The sequence below is a fragment of the Spinacia oleracea genome, chromosome 6, assembly GCF_020520425.1.
Source record: "Spinacia oleracea cultivar Varoflay chromosome 6, BTI_SOV_V1, whole genome shotgun sequence".
In the NCBI taxonomy this organism is placed as follows: Eukaryota; Viridiplantae; Streptophyta; class Magnoliopsida; order Caryophyllales; family Amaranthaceae; genus Spinacia; species Spinacia oleracea.
In genome coordinates, this window is record NC_079492.1 from 132177595 (window position 1) to 132198631 (window position 21037).

At 40.7% G+C, this 21037-nt stretch overlaps 2 protein-coding genes across 2 annotated transcripts; one reads left to right on the forward strand and one right to left on the reverse strand.

Annotated features, from left to right (window-relative positions):
- The first annotated feature begins 3246 nt into the window (after positions 1 to 3246).
- Positions 3247 to 4244, forward strand: LOC130463907 (uncharacterized). Its single transcript, XM_056833190.1, has 2 exons — positions 3247 to 3522; positions 3628 to 4244. Exons 1-2 carry the CDS (start codon positions 3310 to 3312, stop codon positions 4213 to 4215), a joined length of 801 nt encoding a protein of 266 aa, XP_056689168.1. The 5' UTR covers positions 3247 to 3309; the 3' UTR covers positions 4216 to 4244.
- Positions 4245 to 5594: 1350 nt separating this feature from the next.
- LOC130463615 (uncharacterized) lies at positions 5595 to 11321 on the reverse strand. Its single transcript, XM_056832801.1, has one exon. The coding sequence runs from the start codon at positions 11319 to 11321 to the stop codon at positions 5595 to 5597; it is 5727 nt and encodes a 1908-aa protein (XP_056688779.1).
- Positions 11322 to 21037: the final 9716 nt, after the last annotated feature.

Here is a 21037-nt window from a genome sequence, read left to right on the forward strand (position 1 = left end):
AACAGTTTGACGACTGCCTTCGCTCTGAATGAATAAATTTGTTGCTAGGTCCTTTTGGAAAAAATATTTGGACGACTGGCCCCTTTGGAAAAAGATTTTGACGACTAGCCCCCTTGAAAAAGGGTTGGACGACTAGCCCCCTTGGAAAAAGATTTTGACGACTAGCCCCCTTGAAATTGCCGTTTGGACGACTAGCTCCCTTGTAAAAGGTTCTGACGACTAGCCCCCTTGAAAAAGATTTGGACGACTAGCCCCCTTGAAATTGCCGTTTGGACGACTAGCCCCCTTGAAAAAGATTTGGACGACTAGCCCCCTTGAAATTGCCGTTCTGACGACTAGCCTCCTTGTAAAAGGTTCTGACGACTAGCCCCCTTGAAATTGCCGTTTGGACGACTAGCCCCCTTGAAATTGCCGTTTGGACGACTAGCCCCCTTGTAAAAGGTTCTGACGACTAGCCCCCTTGTAAAAGATTCTGACGACTAGCCCCCTTGGGGATACTTCAGATGACTACCGCTTTTCGAATTTTTCCCCTACAAGTGGCGGGAGATTGCTAGCCACGTTCCTCCACGTGGCCTTCATCCTGTGCCTTATTTGTTGTGCTTATTTTGGGCCGTTGATTTCGATCGTAACTGTCTCTTCAACTGCTCGACTTAAGGGGCATGACCTTTCACATCCCCCCTCTTTGACCTATAAGACCCCAAAACTTCTTCGAGACTTTACTTTTTTAACCACTTTTACTTCGTTTGAATTTTCGATTTCTCTTTCTTCCCTTGCGGTTTTGTGTTGAACTCTGTTGCTGTTTTACCGAGTCTTTGCTGTTGTGGTGATTTGTACTTGCTAAGGTTCTTAGCCTCTTTTCCTTTCGTTGCTGAATTCTGGGTTTTCCTTCCCCTCTCTTATCCTTGTGGTTGATTTTTCTTTGTTTCTGTGTTTTTTGTAGGTTTTTTCTGTGTTTCTCTTTGACGTGGTTCATTGTATTTCAAACTTCAGAAAATTCGTAGGTATCCCCCCCTCTTTTCTGCTCCTCTTTGATTACTTAGCTTTTGCTTTTCTTTGTTGTGTTTTACTTTTTACTACCCGCCGCCTCGAAAATGACCAAAACTTTGGGCGGGGACAATCCTTCTTCTCAACCTTCTGGGTTTTCTGGTTGGAGTGTTCCTCGAGAGAGTAATTGTAGTTGGGCCCGGGAGGAGCCGTACTTTCAATCTAATTTAAGACGAACCGCCATTCGTGAGGTGTATGACGAGGGTTTGAGTCAGGCTGAGAGAGAGCGTTGCTTTGCCCTACATCAACTGCGGTCTCGAATGATAAGGGAAACGCGATCTAAAGAACGCCCTACTCCGGCTACCGAGGCCGCTTTAGATGTCTCCCCTATTTCAGTGCGGTATCACATTCGCTCTTATCGCGAATTTTTGGATTCCGCCGGTAGTGGCCATGGACAGTATGGAACTAATACTGGCAACCTCGGTGTTTCTTTTGGTCAGGCTGATAGGATGGCACCAGAACAACCAGCTAGCACTAGCGGTCGCCGCCCTGGTAAAGAGCCTGCTACTGACGACGTTGGTCTTGCTATTGGGGAATATTCTGATGGTGATTCCATTTTTGAGGATTCCGCCGGTAAGGGTGTTGACGAACACAGAAGTGGTGGTGGCGATGAAGCCGGCGTGTCTGGTGGAGACGGTATGGAAATCAACGATGAGGGTGTGGAAGCCAACGATGAGGGTATTGGCTCAGATGATGATGACCCTGCCGATATTATAGTGGCCGAAGTTCTCGCGGATGAGGGTAAGGAGCAGCCTTATTTTACCGACGACTCCACGGACGTTCACAGGAAAGAAGAGCTTCCCCCTTTAGAGACTCTTCCTCGCACGACAAAGATTTTGAAGACATGGCGCGATTTGATTATTAAGAAGAATCATGTAGTACATGGGGGGGTTTTTCTTGGCTTACCTGCTGAATATAAATTGGTAGTGCCGGCTGAAGGTGCTACAATTTTTGATTGCCCTCCCGGCCATATTGCTGTTTATGCGAAGCATTTTGATTTTGGGCTTCGCTTTCCTTTGCATCCTTTTGTTGAGAAGATATTTCGCGCCTGGAATGTTTGTTTGGCCCAGGTTACACCTACTACTATCAGAACCGTTATTTCTTTCGTCTGGCTGTGTCTGTTTAAGCAATGGCCGCTGACATTAAATTTATTCAAGCGATTGCTGTGGCTAAAGAAGGACGGTGAGACGGGGTGGATGTCGGCCTATAGTGCAACAAAAAGGAAGACTGTGCATCCGCCGCTGTCGAGTTGTAAAGACTGGCAGGATCGTTTTTATTTTGTTCAAGTCCCCGACACTTTTCTTCTTCGGCGGACTTTTACCAAACCTAGGCCTCGAATGGAGCAGTATAACCAGCGTGGTTTGGGCCGCCGGGAGAGAAAAGCATTTGATTATTTAGAGTGCGACATTCTTGATGTCGGCCTCAGCAAGAAGCAGGCTGTAAATAGAAATTGGCTTCCTAATGCCTATTATATTTTGGGTAGCCAACCGTTGTCTTCTGTCGGTTTATGCAATACTCATTGCTTTGGTAAACACATCATTAGTTGATTTGCCCGCCTGAAAATAATCAATTTTTTTATTTTGTACAAGTGTCTTTCCGGTATTAATTCCTTTGTCGTCTTTTTCAGGTACGAAAACCTTGGATAGGGACCTTCTTGGTTTTGACGAGAATTGGAGACCTGTGTGCACGCAGCCTCCTCAACCTAAAGCTAAATACGACACAATAGCAACGTATTCGACCCGAGCTTCCTCTCGTCGCTCTACTACCACTGTTGCAAAGAATCGTGTGAGTGCCGCCTGCAAATCCAAATCCTCCTCTGTCGTTGCTTCTCAAGCTCCGCCTTCATCCACAATGCAGTCCAATCCAACAGGCCGAGGTGGAACCCGCCGGAAAAGGTCGTCTCTTAATTCCAGTCGGTCTAATCCGACTAAGAGGGCAAGGGGCACTGGTGAGGATGATGCTTACGCCGATCACGAGGCAAATGAGCCGGTCTTGGAGTCTGCTGCCAAGAAAACTACTGAAACCGCCCTTCAGGCGCAGCCGTCTCCACCAGCGTCTATTGAGATTTTGGACGAGGGTCCTGTCGGCGGTTTTATTGAGGACTTCCACCGGCAAGCTACTTCTGCTGCTGTTACCGGTGGTAATTCTAGTATGCCTCCCGCCAGTCGCAGCGAGAACAAGTCTGGGGATTCTCATCTGAATTATCACCTACCCCTCCGCACCGGTGGTTGGATCGAGGATACTCCTTTCAAGATTCCACCGCAAATGAAGCCATGGTTCGAGACTCCTGGCGGCGAACCTACCGACCAGTTTTATCCCACCATTGACCTGTTGTGTGGGGAGTCGGTGGCTACTGATTCGGCTAAGGACGGTGGCGACTTAGGCTACCGTGCCTTTAAAGATTTGATTACGCCTGCTGACAGGCCACAAGGTCAGATTGATGCCCCTGCTGCTCAACACTTTAATGACCTCTACAAGGTATGATATCTTGTGTATACATTTATTATACGCATATATTTTTTATTTGCAATATGTTTTTCCGGTTGAGGGCTATTTTGATTCCCTTCCTTGTTTTATTTTCAGGCCGTTCAGTCCAGCATGGACCTGTACTACGTTTACCGCTGGAACCAGCTGCAGCTGACTCAGAATAACATTGATATGGCCGATTTGAGGAAGCGGGCTGAGGATGCTGAGTCTTTGCTGGAAGACAGCAAGAAGAAGTTGGATGCTGCGGCTTCTGATTTGGAGGCGGCTAATAAACGGCTCAGTGATATTGAGCCAAAGCTGCAGGCTGAGGCTGAGAGAGCAGACGGTTTGGATCAACAGCTGGCAAGTATTAATGCAAGCTTGCCGGGCGTAAAGAAATCTGCCGCCAAGAAAGCCGTTGATAAACTTCTCCAGTCTGACTGGTTTAACGACATTCTGACTTTGCGCCATAACGGCGGTTGGTGTGCTGCACATCGGGTCGTTTGCCATGTGAAGAAGCTGGACGAGGATGGCTGGCAAGAGTTTGAAGATGGTTATGAGGAGAAAGAGTTGTATAAGGTTGCAACCGGCTTTGAGCCTCAGGAGCTACCCGAGGCGGTGATTTGCAATGCTAATCAGAGGACCCTGCCTCCTTTGGATGTTCCGGAAGCAGCTTATTGGTCTGATGATGAGCCTGCCGTTTGACGGTTTCGGCAGTCATCACCTTCCTCCTCTTGCGGATCTTCTTCTTTTCCCAGCCGGCCTCATACTTGTTAGGATTTTTATTTTTATTTTGGCGGTTGGCTTTAGATTTTTTGGCAAATGCTGTTAGGGCACTTCAACTTTGATGTAATTTTAATTTATAACATCGTATTATTGTGGCGGTGTTGGTTTTATTCGGCATCCCTTTGTGCCTTGTTATCAGCTAATCACTTCGCAAGTTTTTTGGGTGATGGCTGTCGGTTTTTCGTGTACTCCCTTTTGTGGCCATGTATTTATGACAAGTAATTTTTCGATTTCATATTTCCTTCTTTTTGCGTATGATACTTCCGATTATGCCGGTATTACTATCTTGCGCGTTTGTTTGAATGTTATATTTTGAAATGAATGTTCCTTCTACTGATATCACTTTGTTGAATGCTACGCTTCACAGTGGAGTGCCCCTTAACGGCATTTACTTTCTCCAAAGTTACTAATCACAACAACTTTATTATGGACTGCTACGCTTCACAGTAAAGTGCCCAGACGGCATTTATTTTCTTTACTGCTACTGATCACATCCATACACTTCGTTGAATGCTACGCTTCACAATGGAGTGCCCCTTAACGGCATTTATTTTCTCCAAAGTTACTGATCACAACAACTTTATTATGGACTGCTACGCTTCACAGTAAAGTGCCCAGACGGCATTTATTTTCTTTACTGCTACTGATCACATCCATACACTTCGTTGAATGCTACGCTTCACAATGGAGTGCCCCTTAACGGCATTTATTTTCTCCAAAGTTACTGATCACAACAACTTTATTATGGACTGCTACGCTTCACAGTAAAGTGCCCAGACGGCATTTATTTTCTTTACTGCTACTGATCACATCCATACACTTCGTTGAATGCTACGCTTCACAATGGAGTGCCCCTTAACGGCATTTATTTTCTCCAAAGCTACTGATCACAACAACTTTATTATGGACTGCTACGCTTCACAGTAAAGTGCCCAGACGGCATTTATTTTCTTTACTGCTACTGATCACATCCATACACTTCGTTGAATGCTACGCTTCACAATGGAGTGCCCCTTAACGGCATTTATTTTCTCCAAAGCTACTGATCACAACAACTTTATTATGGACTGCTACGCTTCACAGTAAAGTGCCCAGACGGCATTTATTTTCTTTACTGCTACTGATCACATCCATACATTACCTTGTGTGCTGATTTGTGCCGCGTTTGTTTTTTGCTTTTTTTTTTTTTTCCTTCATTTATGGACTGGCCGTATTTGAGGACCGCCCTAACCATACATAACAGCAAAATGCAGACTGCTATTGCAATCAGTCTGCTCATACATAATCATTATAGTTTTTCAAACATAGTACTTTCTCAGAGTACTGGCGTTCCAGGAGTTTTTGAGCGCGGTACCATCCATTTGCATTAACCGGTATGATCCAGGAACTATTTCCTCCCATATCTGGTATGGTCCTTCCCAATTGGCTGTCAGCTTTCCTTGAGCATTTCCTTTTCCTGTTGCCGCCGTTCTCCGCAGTACCAGGTCTCCCACTCCTAGAGGCCGATGCTTCACTTTCTTGTTGTATGCTCTGCTCATTCTGCTTTTGTATGCTGCCGAACTTACTTCTGCTTTCATGCGGATTTCTGGCATGAAATCCAACTGGTGTCGCAGCAGCTGATCGTTTCTCTCCTCATCGTAGTGCTGGATTCGCATGGTTGGCAGAGCCATTTCTGCCGGTATGACAGCCTCAGACCCGAAGCTCAATTTGAACGGACTCTCGCCGGTAGCCTCCTTGATAGCAGTTCTGTTGCACCACAGAATTTCTGGCATAAGATCTGCCCATTTGCCTTTACAGTCTTCTAGTTTCTTTTTCAGAGCAGCCAGGATTTGCTTATTCGCCGCCTCTGCTTGCCCATTGCTCTGTGGGTGACATACTGATGAGTGAGCTAACTTTACTCTGTATAATCCCAGGAAGCATTGTATGGGTGCACAATCAAACTGTGATCCATGATCAAAAACTATTGCCTGCGGCAGCCCGAATCTCGTTATTATATTTTTCCATATGAATTTTTTCACCTGGTTTGCCGTTATTTTTGCTACCGGCTCTGCTTCTATCCACTTGGTGAAGTAGTCCACTGCTACTATCAAGAACTTGCGCCCTCCAGCCGCCATTGGGAATGGTCCAACAATATCCATTCCCCATTGTGCGAATGGGATTGGGTTCAGAATGGGCATCAAATCATTGGCCGGCAAGTTTATTACAGCTGAAAACTTTTGACATTTCTCGCACTTTTTTACATAAGCTCGACAATCTTCTAACATTGTTGGCCAGTAATAGCCTTGCCTTTGACAGATGATGGCAAGGGGTTTTCCACCGGCATGGTTTCCACATGTTCCTTCGTGCATCTCTTCGATCAGCGTTGCTGACTCGAATGCTGTCAGGCACCTTAAGAATGGCAGGCTAAATGACTTTTTGTACAACCGTCCCCACAGGATGATGTACCAAACCGAGTCCCTTCTTGTCTTTTTGGCCTCTGCAAAATCTGCTGGTAGGGCTCCAGTCTGTATGTATGTTTGGATATTATCGTACCATTCTGAGGTGGTTGTGATGGCCATGACCTGTATTATCTCCGACTCCGTACTTCGCTTATTCATGACTTCCATCATGACTGTTCTTTTCAAGTCAGCGACATTTGAACTTGCTAACTTTGATAGGGCGTCTGCCAGTGTGTTCTCTGCTCGGGGTACCAGATTAATGCTGAATTTCTCTAGCTGAGCCGACACCGACCTCAACTTCTCCAGGTATTTGACCATCGAAGGTTCTTTGGCCTCATATTCTCCGCTGAATTGACTTGCTACCAGCTGGGAGTCTGTTGTCAGTATTACTCTTTTGGCATCTGCTGCGAGGCACATTTGGATGCCGGCAATTGCTGCCTCGTATTCTGCCTCGTTATTTGACGCGTTAAACGTAAACTTTATAGCATACTCAAAAATGTCTCCTGCTGGCGATTTCATGATTATTCCAGCCCCACTGCCTGTCTGTGCAGCTGAGCCATCCACTGACACATCCCATACTTCAGCTTGTACTTCATCCTCTTGGTATGACGCTTCAACTATGAAGTCCGCCAATGCCTGGGCTTTGATTGCAGTTCTTGGCCGGAATTCCAAGTCAAACTCGGACAACTCTATTGCCCATTTTAGCAACCGGCCTGATGTATCTAGCTTGCTGATGGCTTTTTCGAGAGGAAAGTTTGTTAGCACTTCGATTGTATGCGCATCAAAGTATGGTCTTAACTTTCTAGCCGCGATGAGGACTGCATATGCCATTTTTTCCACCAACGTGTACCTTGTTTCTGGGCCGTTTAGCACATGGCTCACAAAATATACCGGCTGCTGCCCTTTGTTTTCTGTTTCGGCTACCAGTACTGCTGCAACTGTCTTTGGCGACGCCGATATGTACAGTTGTAATTTGCCGCCCTCTTTTGCCCTTGCTATTGTTGGCAGGTTTTTTAAGTGACTTTTTAGAGCTTCAAAGGCCTCTTGCTCTGCCGGCCCCCATTTGAACTTCTTGTTTTGCCTCAGGGTTGTGAAGAAGGGCATTTGCTTATCTGCCGACTTGCTCACAAATCTGTTTAAGGCGGCCATTTTTCCTGTCAGCCGCTGTATGTCTTTTACGCTCTTGGGTTGCGGCAGATTGATGATTGCTTCTACTTTTTCAGGGTTGGCGTCTATGCCACGCTCGCTGACCAAGAAACCCAGGAATTTTCCCGACCTTACTCCGAAGACGCATTTTTTTGGGTTTAATTTCATCCTGTATTTTCTCAAAGTTTCAAAAGTTTCTCGGAGGTCGCTAACATGATCCTCCTCCTTCCGGCTTTTTACGATAGAGTCATCTACATAGACCTCCACGTTTCTGCCTTTTTGGTCGGCAAACACCTTGTCAACCAGCCTTTGATATGTTGCCCCTGCATTTTTCAACCCGAACGACATCGCCTTATAACAGAAAACTCCTGCATCTGTGATAAAGGCCGCCTTCTTCCTATCTGATTTATGCAGGCTGACCTGATGATACCCTGAGAAAGCATCTAGGAAACTGAGCATTGCGTGACCGCTAGTGGAGTCTACCAGCCTATCAATCCGTGGCAGGGGGTAGAAATCTTTCGGACATGCTCTGTTAAGGTTGGTGAAATCTACGCACATTCTCCATGACCCACTTGACTTTTTTACCATTACCACGTTTGCCAACCATTCGGGGTAGTCACATGGCTCAATGAAACCTGCCGCCAGAAGTTTATCCACCTCTTCTTGTATTGCTGTCATTTTTTCCGTGGAGAAATTACGTTTTTTCTGCCGTACAGGCCTAACATTTCTGTCGGCGTTTAATCGGTGAACCATTATCTCTGGATCGATACCAGGCATCTCATCCGCCGAGAATGCGAAGATGTCAGCGTGCTCTCTCAGCAAGCTTATGAGGTTGACCTTCATGTCACTCCCCATTTCCGTACCGATCACGACTGTTCTATCCATGTTTCCAGCCTCCAGCTCGATATTTTCTGTCAGACCATCTGGCATTGGTCTTGGTGCTGATACCGGCCTTTCATCAAAGTGTTCCATGTTTAGGTCGGTTCGACCCCTTTTTGTGCAGTTCTTTCTTTTTGACAGTTGTTCTTGCCTTGCCGGCTTAGTAGTCAAGTGTATCTCTTGCCTTGCCGGCTCAGTGGTCAAGTTCACTTCTGGGACCATTCTTCCCGGTGTTCTCAAAGCAGTCAAGTAACAGGACCTTGCCGCCAACTGACTTCCCCTTATCTTTGCCGGCCTTTCCAGGTTCGACATATATATCATTGTCAAGTGATAGGTGGAGACTACCGCCTGCACGTCATGTATGAATGGGCGACCGATGATCACATTGTAGGCCGCTGGCACTTTAATGATTAGGAAATCCACCATGAGATCTCGCATTTCGGATCCTTCTCCGATTTTCACCGGCAGCCTTATACTACCCTCTGGGTACACTGTAGATCCCGAGAAACCGATTACTGGGTAGTTTACCCTTTGAAGTTCGTCCTCTGGTATGTGCAATTGTTTGAAAGCTTCCCAGAAGATGATGTTTGCTGAGCTGCCGCCGTCTACCAGTACTCTGTTCACATCGGCATTTGCTATATCAATTGTAAGAACTAGTGGGTCATCATGCGGGAAAATGATGCCTCTGCAATCCGATTCCGAGAATGTCATCACTGGTATGCTGGGTGGGTTAGGCCACACTCTTGTGTTATGAAAGTTTACCATGTGCCTGTGTTCCTCCAAGCTTCTACTGGCGCCGCTTATTGTCCCTCCGTGGACTGGGCCGCCAGAAATTACATACACGGGTGGTTTTTTCCCGCCATCCCTCTGTTCTGCTCTGGCACTGGTTTCCGGCTGTTTTTGCTCGATTCTAGGCGGCTGATATGGTTGCTCGATTCTAGGGTATTGTTGTTGATTTTGCTGTTGTGGTCGGTATGAATTGGTAGGGTTTCCTCCCACCGAGTTGTTGTTACCATTTCCCTGCCTTGCCCTATACTGTGAGAAATACCCCTTTCTGACCATATCCTCAATGTTGTCTTTGAGGTCTCTGCAGTCCTCTGTTAGGTGGCCGTGCTCATTATGGAAGTCACAGAATTTCTTGACATTCCTTTCCCTACTCTGCATTGGTGGCGGCCTTCTCCAGCCATCCATCTTGTTGTTTATGTTATAAATTGCCGTCCGCGGTGTGTTCAGCGGAGTGTAGTTATCAAAGAGTCCTCTGGACTCCCTTCTGTCTTGCCGGCTTCTCTGCCTTTGTGGATTGGCATTTCTGTTATTCTGGTTTCTCTGCCCTGCCCCTTGCTGATTATTGCTCTGATTAAAATTGTTTCCTCCTTTTCCCGTCTGTGGGTTATAGCCTGGATTGTACCCGACATTTCCGCCGGTTGCCACTACCACATTGGAGATCTTCATCATTTCATCCCCCCTGATGTACTCGTTGGCTTTGTGCAGGACGTCACCCAGATTGGTGTATGACTTTCGGCTGAGATATTTCTTGAATTCGCACTCTTGCATTCCCCTCATAAGAGCCAGAACGGCAACCTCCTGCTGCAAATTGGGGATAGTGATTGACTCGTTGTTAAAGCGGGTGAGATAATCCCTTAACGGCTCTCTATCTCTTTGAGCGAACGACATCAACTCTCCCGATGATTTCTTTCTCTTCTGTTTGCTCACAAATCGTGACAAAAACGACGCCTGCAGCTGTCGGAAGCTGTATATGGAGTGTGCCTCTATGCCCTTATACCAGCTCGCTGCAACTCCTAGGAGTGTGGATGGGAACACTTTGCACCACATGACATCAGAATCAGTGTACAGCATCATGTGCTGTTCGAATGTGGTGCAGTGATCCTCCGGATCTGTCGTCCCATCGTATCTCCCTGTCGGGATTTTTATCCTTTCCATCCTTTCTTCTAGAATTTCTCGGCACAGGGGAGAATCCTTTGGCTGGATTGTCTGCCGTCTAGCTATCTGTAGAACCGGCGCTCTTCGTTCGTATTCCGCAATGGGGACTTGCTCTGTTTCCGGCCATTCTGTTTCCGCCGGATCCGAGCGCTTTCTTTTTTCTGGGGTGTTTTCTTGATTCAGGGCGGTTAGGAGATCCCTAACAGGTAACTGGGGAACCGTCGGCCTGGTCTTTCTTAGACTGCTGACTGACCCTGGCTGCTGCGAGGCTGGTAGTTCTGACAAAGCGGCCATCACCGCTGACAGTGTTTTCAGTTGCTCTCCCGTGAATACTTCCGACAGGGGAGACAGGCGTTCCTGCAGCGTCTGTTCCAGCGGAGTTTTCGGTTGCTCTCTGGCAGGGCTTTCTATTTCTAACTCCTCATCGTCCTCCACTGTAAATTCCCTTTGTGCCGGTATCGAGGTGTTTTTTGTTATTGGGCTGATAACTGATTGTGCTTGTGACGGATGGACGGGGTTTAGAAGTGAGGGTTGGAACTTGGAGGTTGTCGCCGGTTGTGGGGTTGTTGCTTTTTCTTGACTTTTCTTTGATTTTTTACCGTCTTTCTGTGAGAAATCCATGCTGACTGTTCTACCGTTTCAAGGGATAAGGTCCCCTCCTTCTAGCGCCAATTGTTCCGGGTGTGGAATGAGAACAGCTGACTGTGGGATACTGGATTCCTGTCGAGATTGCCGGTTGATATCTGCACAACAGAATGGATTAACTAGCCTCGGGGGTGGTTCGAGGATCCCCCCTCCGATGCTTAAGTAAGATTACTGAGAGATTAATAGATGATTAAGAAATGATTAGAGAGTAAGAAAGAAGTGTGTTTAAGTGTTTGTGTACCTCATAGCAATAAATGAGGTGCTCCTTATATAGACCAATCCAAGGGTATGATCTGGTAGGTCCCTTGTGGTTAGATAGCGACCTGTTGATAGTGACCCTTGGTTGGTTGTCTTCATGATAATGCCGGTAGGCTGTCTTGTAGAAATGCCGGTAGAGGATATTTACCTAAGATGACCAGGTTACCTGCAGGTTAAGTTTACATACGGGGAGTTCTGCCGGTACCAGGTGGTGCCGGTAGGACACCCCGTACAAATTTCATTCGACATCGTTAATAATTGGTTGAACCTAAACTTTCTGCTTCTTGGTTTTCTTTTTGCAGATTGATCAAATTCAAAAGAGGACAGAGTACTTTTTAAGCATCGAGCTAGAAGCCTAGCACCAAGGAGCTTAAGATCTTTTACAAATTATTTTCTTTAATCTACTGTTTATTCATTAAAGAGTATTTTGAATTGTATGAGAACTCTGTTACGAAGTGAAATGTTGATCTGCTTATTTTTTTCGTATAATTTCTATTCAACTTCTACAGATTAAGAATTGGATATTCAATCCTGCTATGGAAATAATGGCCATCAAGAATTTTTCTTTTTTTTTTCTAAAAAAAACAGAATAAAGAACGGTTGTATAAATTAACCGTCCCGTATACTAATATACGAAAGGAGGAATAGAGCACAGTTGTGTAACACAATAATTTTCTATTCTGATGCTTAGAGGACGGTCAAGTTTGATAACCGTTATTTATCCCTTCTTCATGTATTTATTTTGGTAAAGGAATAGAGAAAGTTTATGTCAAATAACCATCCTCTATGTCTAGGAATATAGAACGCCTCTCCTAACTGTTTTATATACTTTAGACATCGCTTAGCAGGAGAACGGTCCTAAAGCGTCCTATAAAGCGTATTTTAACAGTTCTCTAATCCCTTTTATGTAGTAGTACATCAAGGCACTGTTTTGATATCAGCTCAAAAGTTAACCTCACATGAAGAGGAAAAATAAACTCACATGAAGAGGAAAAAAAAACTTTTCCAGAGAAGAGACTAGAAAATTAACAACAGCAAAAATAAAATGGTACTTACCTAGCTTGCGTGTTTGAGACAGCAGTCAAGTAATTTCTGAACATCTCTATCATCAGGATAACTTTTCCTTACAATGTCCACATCAGTGCACGTTATAGATACCTCGTCCTTCACCAGATTCCACTGATTCAGAATTTTAACAATGCATTTAATCTTCTCCATTCAGGAAAATAAGACAACAACAATGCGCTCATGCAACAGTTTGGTTTAGGGCATAGCAATTTATTATGCTATGAAATTCAGATATAAAACATAGGATACAGCTGCAGTTCTAGAGTCAAACTTGGCTTCTGATGTGGTAAGGTTATCACGTTTAGGAGATTTTTCCCAATCGCTCTCAAGGAGGGCATCTTCTAACATATCTGATCTGTCTACAAGCATCAATACAAATTGGCTGAACCTTGAAGAGCTCATCTCTGATTCTTGGGCACGAACCAGAAGTCTGGCCAAAATACTCCATAATGCATTTCTTGCCTCAAATTCTTCTGAAGTAAAAGGAAATAAATCAAGGAGAGACTGCAATAAAAGGAAATCTGCATGTACATATCACCAAATATGTTACACGGGCCTTAACCAATGGTCAAATACTCAAGTTGTCTAAGGAAATTAATTTTTTAAGAAAAAACCACCCATTTAAATGTCTCTAATGTGATTTTTCTTGAATGGACGCAACCCCAAGAGTAGAATATGACATTTTGAACTATGAGTTTGGTCTTCTGAAGTTTGGCCCTAACCAAGTGAGTACAATCATCTCTTAGTCTATAAATAAATAATAGAACTTGACATCATCGTAGATAATTAAAATAGAGCACCTTTCAGTAGCATTTGTGAACATCACACATCACCATATCTATTTATGAACATCACATCACCATATCCAGTAGCATTTGTGGCCTTGAGGCCCTTGACATATTTCATGGACAAATTGGAGTAAAAAAGTTGCCACGATATAACCGTTATGTTAAAATAATAAGTTTTGGATGGGTGACTTTGGAGTTTAACGGAGCTTGGAGGAGATTATCTTGGATATGAAGAAATCTAATTGACATATTTGAGGTTTTGATATCAGCTAATAGCATCTTAAATCTTGAGAAGTAACAAAGAATCACATATTCACATTCCTGAATAAGTTTTCTTCGATAAAAAAACAACAGAAACTTCAACACTTCTACAGAACGAAGCAAAGAGAGCCATATTTTTTGCTTTCACTAATATTTAAATTCAACCAAACAAATTCCATGGCTATCCTCAAATCTTGTTTAAAAAAACAATCATCTTTTGGCAACTAACTTTCAAAGCAAAACACCGAACAATCAGCAATCGGTAATTTCATTCTAGGACGCGCCGAATAATTAGAACATATTAACATAGACAGAGACATATTACTACTACTCATTGCCCATATAAAAGCAAGATGGGCTTGACCTCAAATATCGGAATCCCACTAGATCCATATTCAATCAGACGAGAGCTATTCACAACTATTTTCAGAAAAAATCTATGACAATAATCCAATCAAGTATACTAGAGATTATCCACTAAGTTACAAACACACATATTTATGTAGAGACATGTATAGTGAAAGCTGAAACACACCTTGCTAGCGATGTTGTTTGAAAGCCACTCCAGTCCCTCGTAAAGCCCTACTCCAGAGGTGGAAAATGTGCTCTGTATGTACCTGTAAGTACATAAGCAGATAAGATATTAGTAAATACAGATTACAACAACTGAGCCACTAACTAATAACATACAAGATTAGCTTTAAGATACTTCATATGCGACGATGTTTTCACTCACTCTTAAAAAATGATGATATTTTCTCCTTTCAGCCTCTCCAAGTATTTTCTCAATGCTGCTTGGCTCTCTGACAAAAGGCAAGAACAGATTACCATCTCCATGTTTTAGCTTCCCATCCCCTTTCTTTTTCTTCTCTTTAGAGGTTTTGTTCTAATTTTCCTATATCAGGTTCGACATGATAGCCAAATAACAAGTACTGAGCCAGATAAGTTTTAATGTAAACATCAGACTCCAACTCCCGAATTAACTATGAATAACTACATGAAATCCCAAACTTCTGAGGTAGAATGTAGCAATTGTCTAAACTCAAAGTTATGAATCTGAAAAGGATGAGTGAACAATGAAATCTTAAAAAGTAATAAAGTCCACTTACATTAGCTACTTTCCCCTTAGAGATATGTGTAAAGACCCTCTTAATTGCTGAAAACCAGCTTCCTGAACAGACCACTTCAAAGGCTTCCAATCAAGAGATCTCACCAAGTTATCCTTATCAACTCTCTGGCCCATGCTAGACCCATTGGCGTCACTCATTTATCAATATGATCCTATGTGTGAAACTGATCATGAGATCAGAATGTGGATGAGATGCACGCACAGGTGAATCACCAACTGACCTTTGGTCATTAACACTATGAGGCATGCCTACTCCATTTGCCGGACCACTATGATGGTGCTTGGCTTCCCAAGAATTTCATCTCCAATCTCTCTGGCCAAAGGGACGACCTTCCCTGTAAAATCTACCATACCTCCCGTCTCCACACATCCACGACTGTCTAAACATATTACTATCACCCATAAAGCGATCACCTGAACGAGGTGTTGAATACTTGTAATCTTCAGGGTATATGTGCCATCCACCCTGCTTACCATGACCTTCAGGATATAAATTTAAGAAGAAAAAAACTAGGTATCAACACAAGAAGCAATAAACCTACTTAAAAAACATGTCAAGTAAAATTGAACTAGCTGGGTTAAGTAATCCTAAACAACCAGTAAATCGATCCATACCCCACCTAGCTAAGCAAAATCACAGATTAACCACAAAATCCAGCTTATACAACCCCAATATGAGCTGAATTGAAACAACCCCAACAGAAATATTGCTGCCTTGAAGAATAACCGGTAACTGGTCATTCTAAATGAACACTAGCATATTCTACAAAACAAACGGTCTCAAAAAAAAATCACTGACATACAATTGTCTGGCAAACAAAAAATTATCATCTTAACCAACCTTAGAGAAAGATTAACTCTCTCAAACCCAAAACAACCCCCTCCTCTCCACCCCCCCGGCTCATTATACTTTACTGTTGACATTAGCATTCCTCCTTATAAATGGATAAAATTGTGAAGGAATACACATGTCTCCACAAATGATAGGAGAAAAAAGATGTGCTAAGATTTGGTTAATTGCAGGACGTTACTTCCCCAATTTCACAGGAATTACCCACAACTTTTTTCTCTAATTTCGCAGCCATTACACACAATTTTTTTCTCCAATTTAGCATTTAACCAAACTGGGATGTTGCTTGCCCAATTTCACAGCAATTACACGCACAAATCATCATCATCATCAGTAACTTCCTAGTTTGGGAAAGCAATTACACGCACAATTTCGCAGCAGTTACTTACTAGCTAGTTTACAGTGAAAAAAATTAAATAAAATTCAGAAAATAAAACAAAAAATAACCCAAATTAAATTTAGAAAGGGGAAAATTGAGTAAACAAACCTAAGCAAGTTCAAATGCTTCCTCTTTCTGCTTCAATTTCGAATCAATGCTGAATTCACAAAGATTGAACCTTCTATTAGAGGGATTCACAGGGTACCGCAAATCCCTCCTGCAATTTGAGGGATTGAATTGGAGGCGTGCGATGTTGCCGGCGGAGGATGTTGAGAAGGAACAAGAAAAACTCGAGCGGTGGCTGGCGAATTCAAGGAGCAGAGAGGAAGGGGAAATAGTTAATTACCGGTGAGTGAGGGTTGCGAAGGAACTCCTCATGAATACCTTTGTGGTGGCCGACAAAGGAGCAAATCAAAGATGAAGAGAGAGATTACAAGCGGTGAGATTTGTGAAAGACCGAGCAGAAATTTGCGATTGAGATTTAGGGTTAGCGCTTGTTTCCTGAAAGTGTGTAGATCTGATGGAGATCGAAGACGATAGCAAACTGGAAGTGATGGAAATTAGGATGACCTAACTTGTTGCAGCAATCGAATAAGGGAGGTAGTTGTAAATTAGGAAAGAATGTATTCTTGCAGCGAACAAATTCAGTTAGAAGTTGTAATTAATCAAACAAATTGCAACTTACAACACACGCGCGCGTTGCGAGTAGTTTTTTTTAAAAAAAGTTTATTTTCGCACCGCTCAATTGCTTTAAACGCTACGACAAGCTCATTTAAAGTTTGACCCGCGTTGACCAAACCATTGTCACAACGCTCATAACTAGCGTGAGTTGCAATTGATGAGTTGCAAATGACGATTACTCTACTAGTGAGATTATAATATAGAATCGTCATATTATTCTAGAATTCTTTCCAAAATATAGAAAATCATAATATTATTTGTGATATAATATATAATATAATATGCCACATATATTTTATACGAGTTCTAATCTAAGCTTATAAATATGTGTTAAATAAAACAATGATGCAATTATATGAAATTTAATATACAACCGGTATTATTACCTAGATTCAAATTATATTTTAGTACATCATAGATTCTAAACCTATATCAACTTATCTAATTCGGGCTCTAAATTAAATACCTAAAAATAAAAAATTTTCACAAAAAAAATGTTATAACCCCTAAAAATTTGTTTTATTTTAACCCATGGAAATTTAGAAAAAATCAGTTAGCTCTTATATTTCTCAAACTTTTAAACATAATTTCTTTTCATTTTTCCCCGAGAAAAGTGGAAAAAATTGAAAATAACAAGGTTTAAATTTGTCTTTTACGTATGTAGTACAACATCATGGTTAATTGGTTAATTTAAATTAATTATGTTTTATACAAATTCAAAATTTTCATTATTTTTAATTTGTACTTCATAATTTCTCAATAACGCATAACAAATATAAACTAGTTCATTTAAAATATTTTCTATAAAATATTATTTACGAGTAACTAATAATCTTCGTAAACAAATTTAATTTCATTCATGCGTTGCACGAGTCCTAAGTTAGGAATAATTGTATAACTATAAATACTAAAAGACACAACATAAATATCACGTGCCATTTCCTGGTAAAGTCTTGCAGTTTTTTACTTTTTTTTTAAATTTTTTTAAAACAATTTTCTATATACTATAATTTTTTTCTTCCAATTTTAATACCATATAATTTCTCATAAATTAAACTAGAATATTCTTCTAAATAAGTTTTAGTTTCATTATTATTTCCTATCTTTACAAAATGTCAAAATTTTACCTACAACAATAATTAAAAAAAATATTACGATTTTATGTGTTATGGAAAGATTCTCTTAAATAATATGCTAATACAAATTTGAAGAATATATAGTAAGCATTAAAAAAATTATAAATTTTGCGCTATCAATTATTTTTTAATACTTAAAGAAGAAAAAAAAATTGGATATAAAATTTTACTTTATCTATTTCTATCTCCTTCTCCTTCCGTCCCGGAATACTTGAACCGGTTTGACCGACACAAAGTTTAATACAAAGTAATTGACTTATTATTTAATTAGATGTTAGTTGATAGTGGGGTATTTTTTTAATATAGATAGGGATATGTGTCAACTTTTTAAAAGGGGTAACGGAGTAGGGGGATGGTGCATGAGACCACAAAGTGAAATGTGAAAGGGGTGTTGATATAATATTAATAAAATTTTACCATTTATAGAAACGGTGCAAGTAATCCGGGACGGCTTTATAAGGAAAGCGGTTCAAGTATTCCGGGAAGGAGGGAGTATTAACTTATTGTCATCCTACTCTTTTTCTAATTTGCTGATTTTTTTAGGTTGAGCAACATTGGTTCTTAGGTAGCACTTTCTCTAGTTGTATTAGCTTAAGATTTCAAGCAATACTGTAAACAGTTAAATCAACATTGATCTTCCAACATATTTTTTCTACTATATGCCTTGACCGCGCACTATGCACGTGGTTTTCATAGGCGAAAAAAGAGTTAAGCTAAACAATGGGGACTCACCTTTCACATTTTTAACCTTTTAGGACCTATAATTTTTTTTCACCCTTTAGGACCTCAAACTCATTTTCCGTCAAGTTAACTCAAGGTTAACTCACCGTTAACCACATCAACCATATGTATTCACATATAAAAGAGTTTAACTAATGTTTGGGTTCCAACCTTTTATATTTTTCACCTTTTAGGACATACCGTTTTTTTCACCCTTTAGGACCTCAAACACAAATTATTGTGAGTTAACCATAGCCCAACCCATTATCAACCAATGAGCATATTATAAACAATAAAATCAATTAGATGCATAAAATACTAAAAAAAAGTAAAATAAGTTCCAACTCTTGCATTTTATATTAACACCCTATTATCTATGTCTATTTTACAAGAATTTGAGAAGTAATGTTGAAATATGATGCATCTCATTCGTCGAACACCAAAACTAGCACCAATTTATAGAGCATGCCGAAAAATAACAAGAAAATGTAGACACATATCGAGTACCTAACAACATCACCAAAACCAGATTAATTTTCACTAACTTTCTACCGAAGAACACGAACTCATCAAACCTAGAAATGGTGCAATCGTAATTTCATCTAGATAATCAACACTTTGTTGGTTATATCGGATTGAAGATGGTAGATGAAGATAATTCAATTTGGGTGAAAATCGAAAAAATAAAATATATAATGGGTCAAATTTTCGACCGGAGAACAATAAAATTCATCAAGAAATTGCTATCAACTCAATAAACATCGAAACCGTAAATTTAGTGCATGTAGGGGAGTTTGAGGGGAGCCGTTGATTTTGTTGGTTGCTTTCTTTTAATCATCAACGAATTTTCCATTGATTTTGAGAAGAAAGATGAAACGGGCGTTGAAGATTTAAGGAATGGGGGATTCCTTTGGTTATCTCTAATGGCCGTTGGAAATATTATTCCATTAGTGATGAATTTGACATTAATGGTTTGGTTTGAGTTTATTTTATTTTATTGGTGATTGATATGAGAGTGGGAGTTTTTGAAAGACAAATTTGAGGATCTTGGGTGATGAAAAATGGAATTGGATGTGTAATTAATTATAACTAAAGATTAATTGACATCTAATTTTAAAAAAGAAAATAATTTGGAATTAGATATTCTCCTTAAAAAATATTGATTTAATTTCCTTCCCTAAATAATGTTTTAATCTCCTATAATTATCATTATTAATTGGGCATACTTTCTATGCTTAATTCTCATTGGTTAATGGTTGACATGATTTGCATAAAAACCAATCGGTAGCTAACACATGGAGGGGATTGAACTTTTAACCAAGGGGACTAACCTTTTGTTTTCTTGGGTTAGTTTTGTCCGGAAAGTTAATAGTAGGTCCCAAACGGTGAAAAAAAAGGTATATGTCCTAAATAGTGAAAAATGTAAAAGGTGAGACCCCAACTTTATACTTAACTCGGCAAAAAAATAATTTAAAAGTATAAGAAATATTATTATAGTTTAAGTATATAGTTAATGATTGAAACGTCATTGTATTAATAAATTGAAGGAAAAACTAATGCCTACACATCTTTGTTGGTATTAATTTGAATATTAAAGTTGCAGTGTTATACCTTATTGTACAAGTGAAGGATTTTTGTGGTTGTCTTCCATCCCAAATTCCAAATAACATATAAGTCGTTAACCAAGAGAATTTGTTGAGGAATCTCATACGTTTTGAAAATCCATAACACTCGAAACTACTTAGATTCTATTCATTTCGACTTTTTTTGACTTATTTCAGAAAAAATAAGTTCAGATAAGTTCAGATAATATAAGTTCAGAAAAAATAAGTTTTTTCAAACATTTTAACACACAGATAAGTTTATTTCAGTCAAAATAAGTTTATTTACACATAAAATAAGCTCAGATAAGTCCAGTTAAGTTCAGATAAGTTCAGTTAAGTTCAGATAAATTCAGATAATATATGTAACACCCTAATAATTCCTTGCTTTTATAAAACCATTTTCCAACTTAAAATAAAGGAATTACTAAAGTATTACCGCCACCGTGATAACGGTTAAGGCTATTACCAGAATTACGCAGCGGAATTAAATGTCAACTAACTTTTAAAAACCATAATTAATGAAATATTGGGGCCTCCTACAATTTAGAACCATAATGGCCCAAAACCCAAAATATAAATAATTCAAACATTTCAAACATAATTAAAATATTAAATAAAATAGTTTCAAAGAACGAAAGCATGCAACTCTCTCAATCATCCCAAGCCACATGATTTCGATCGTACTTGATCTACCAACCTGCTATATTATTCTACTCCCCAACAATGCAAGTGCAAATGATGGATCATCATAGGGTCATTAAGGCAAAGGCCATGACCAGAAACACACAAAGCACGTAGTCAGAAAAAGCTGAGTACTT

What these genes read in the sequence shown, in the direction of transcription:
- LOC130463615 (XM_056832801.1), bottom strand. Translation starts at nt 11,321, where the DNA reads ATGGATTTCTCACAGAAAGACGGTAAAAAATCAAAGAAAAGTCAAGAA.
- LOC130463907 (XM_056833190.1), top strand. Translation starts at nt 3,310, where the DNA reads ATGAAGCCATGGTTCGAGACTCCTGGCGGCGAACCTACCGACCAGTTT. An exon ending in ACTTTAATGACCTCTACAAG is followed by an intron (nt 3,523 to 3,627) that starts GTATGATATCTT and finishes TTTTATTTTCAG; the next exon opens with GCCGTTCAGTCCAGCATGGA.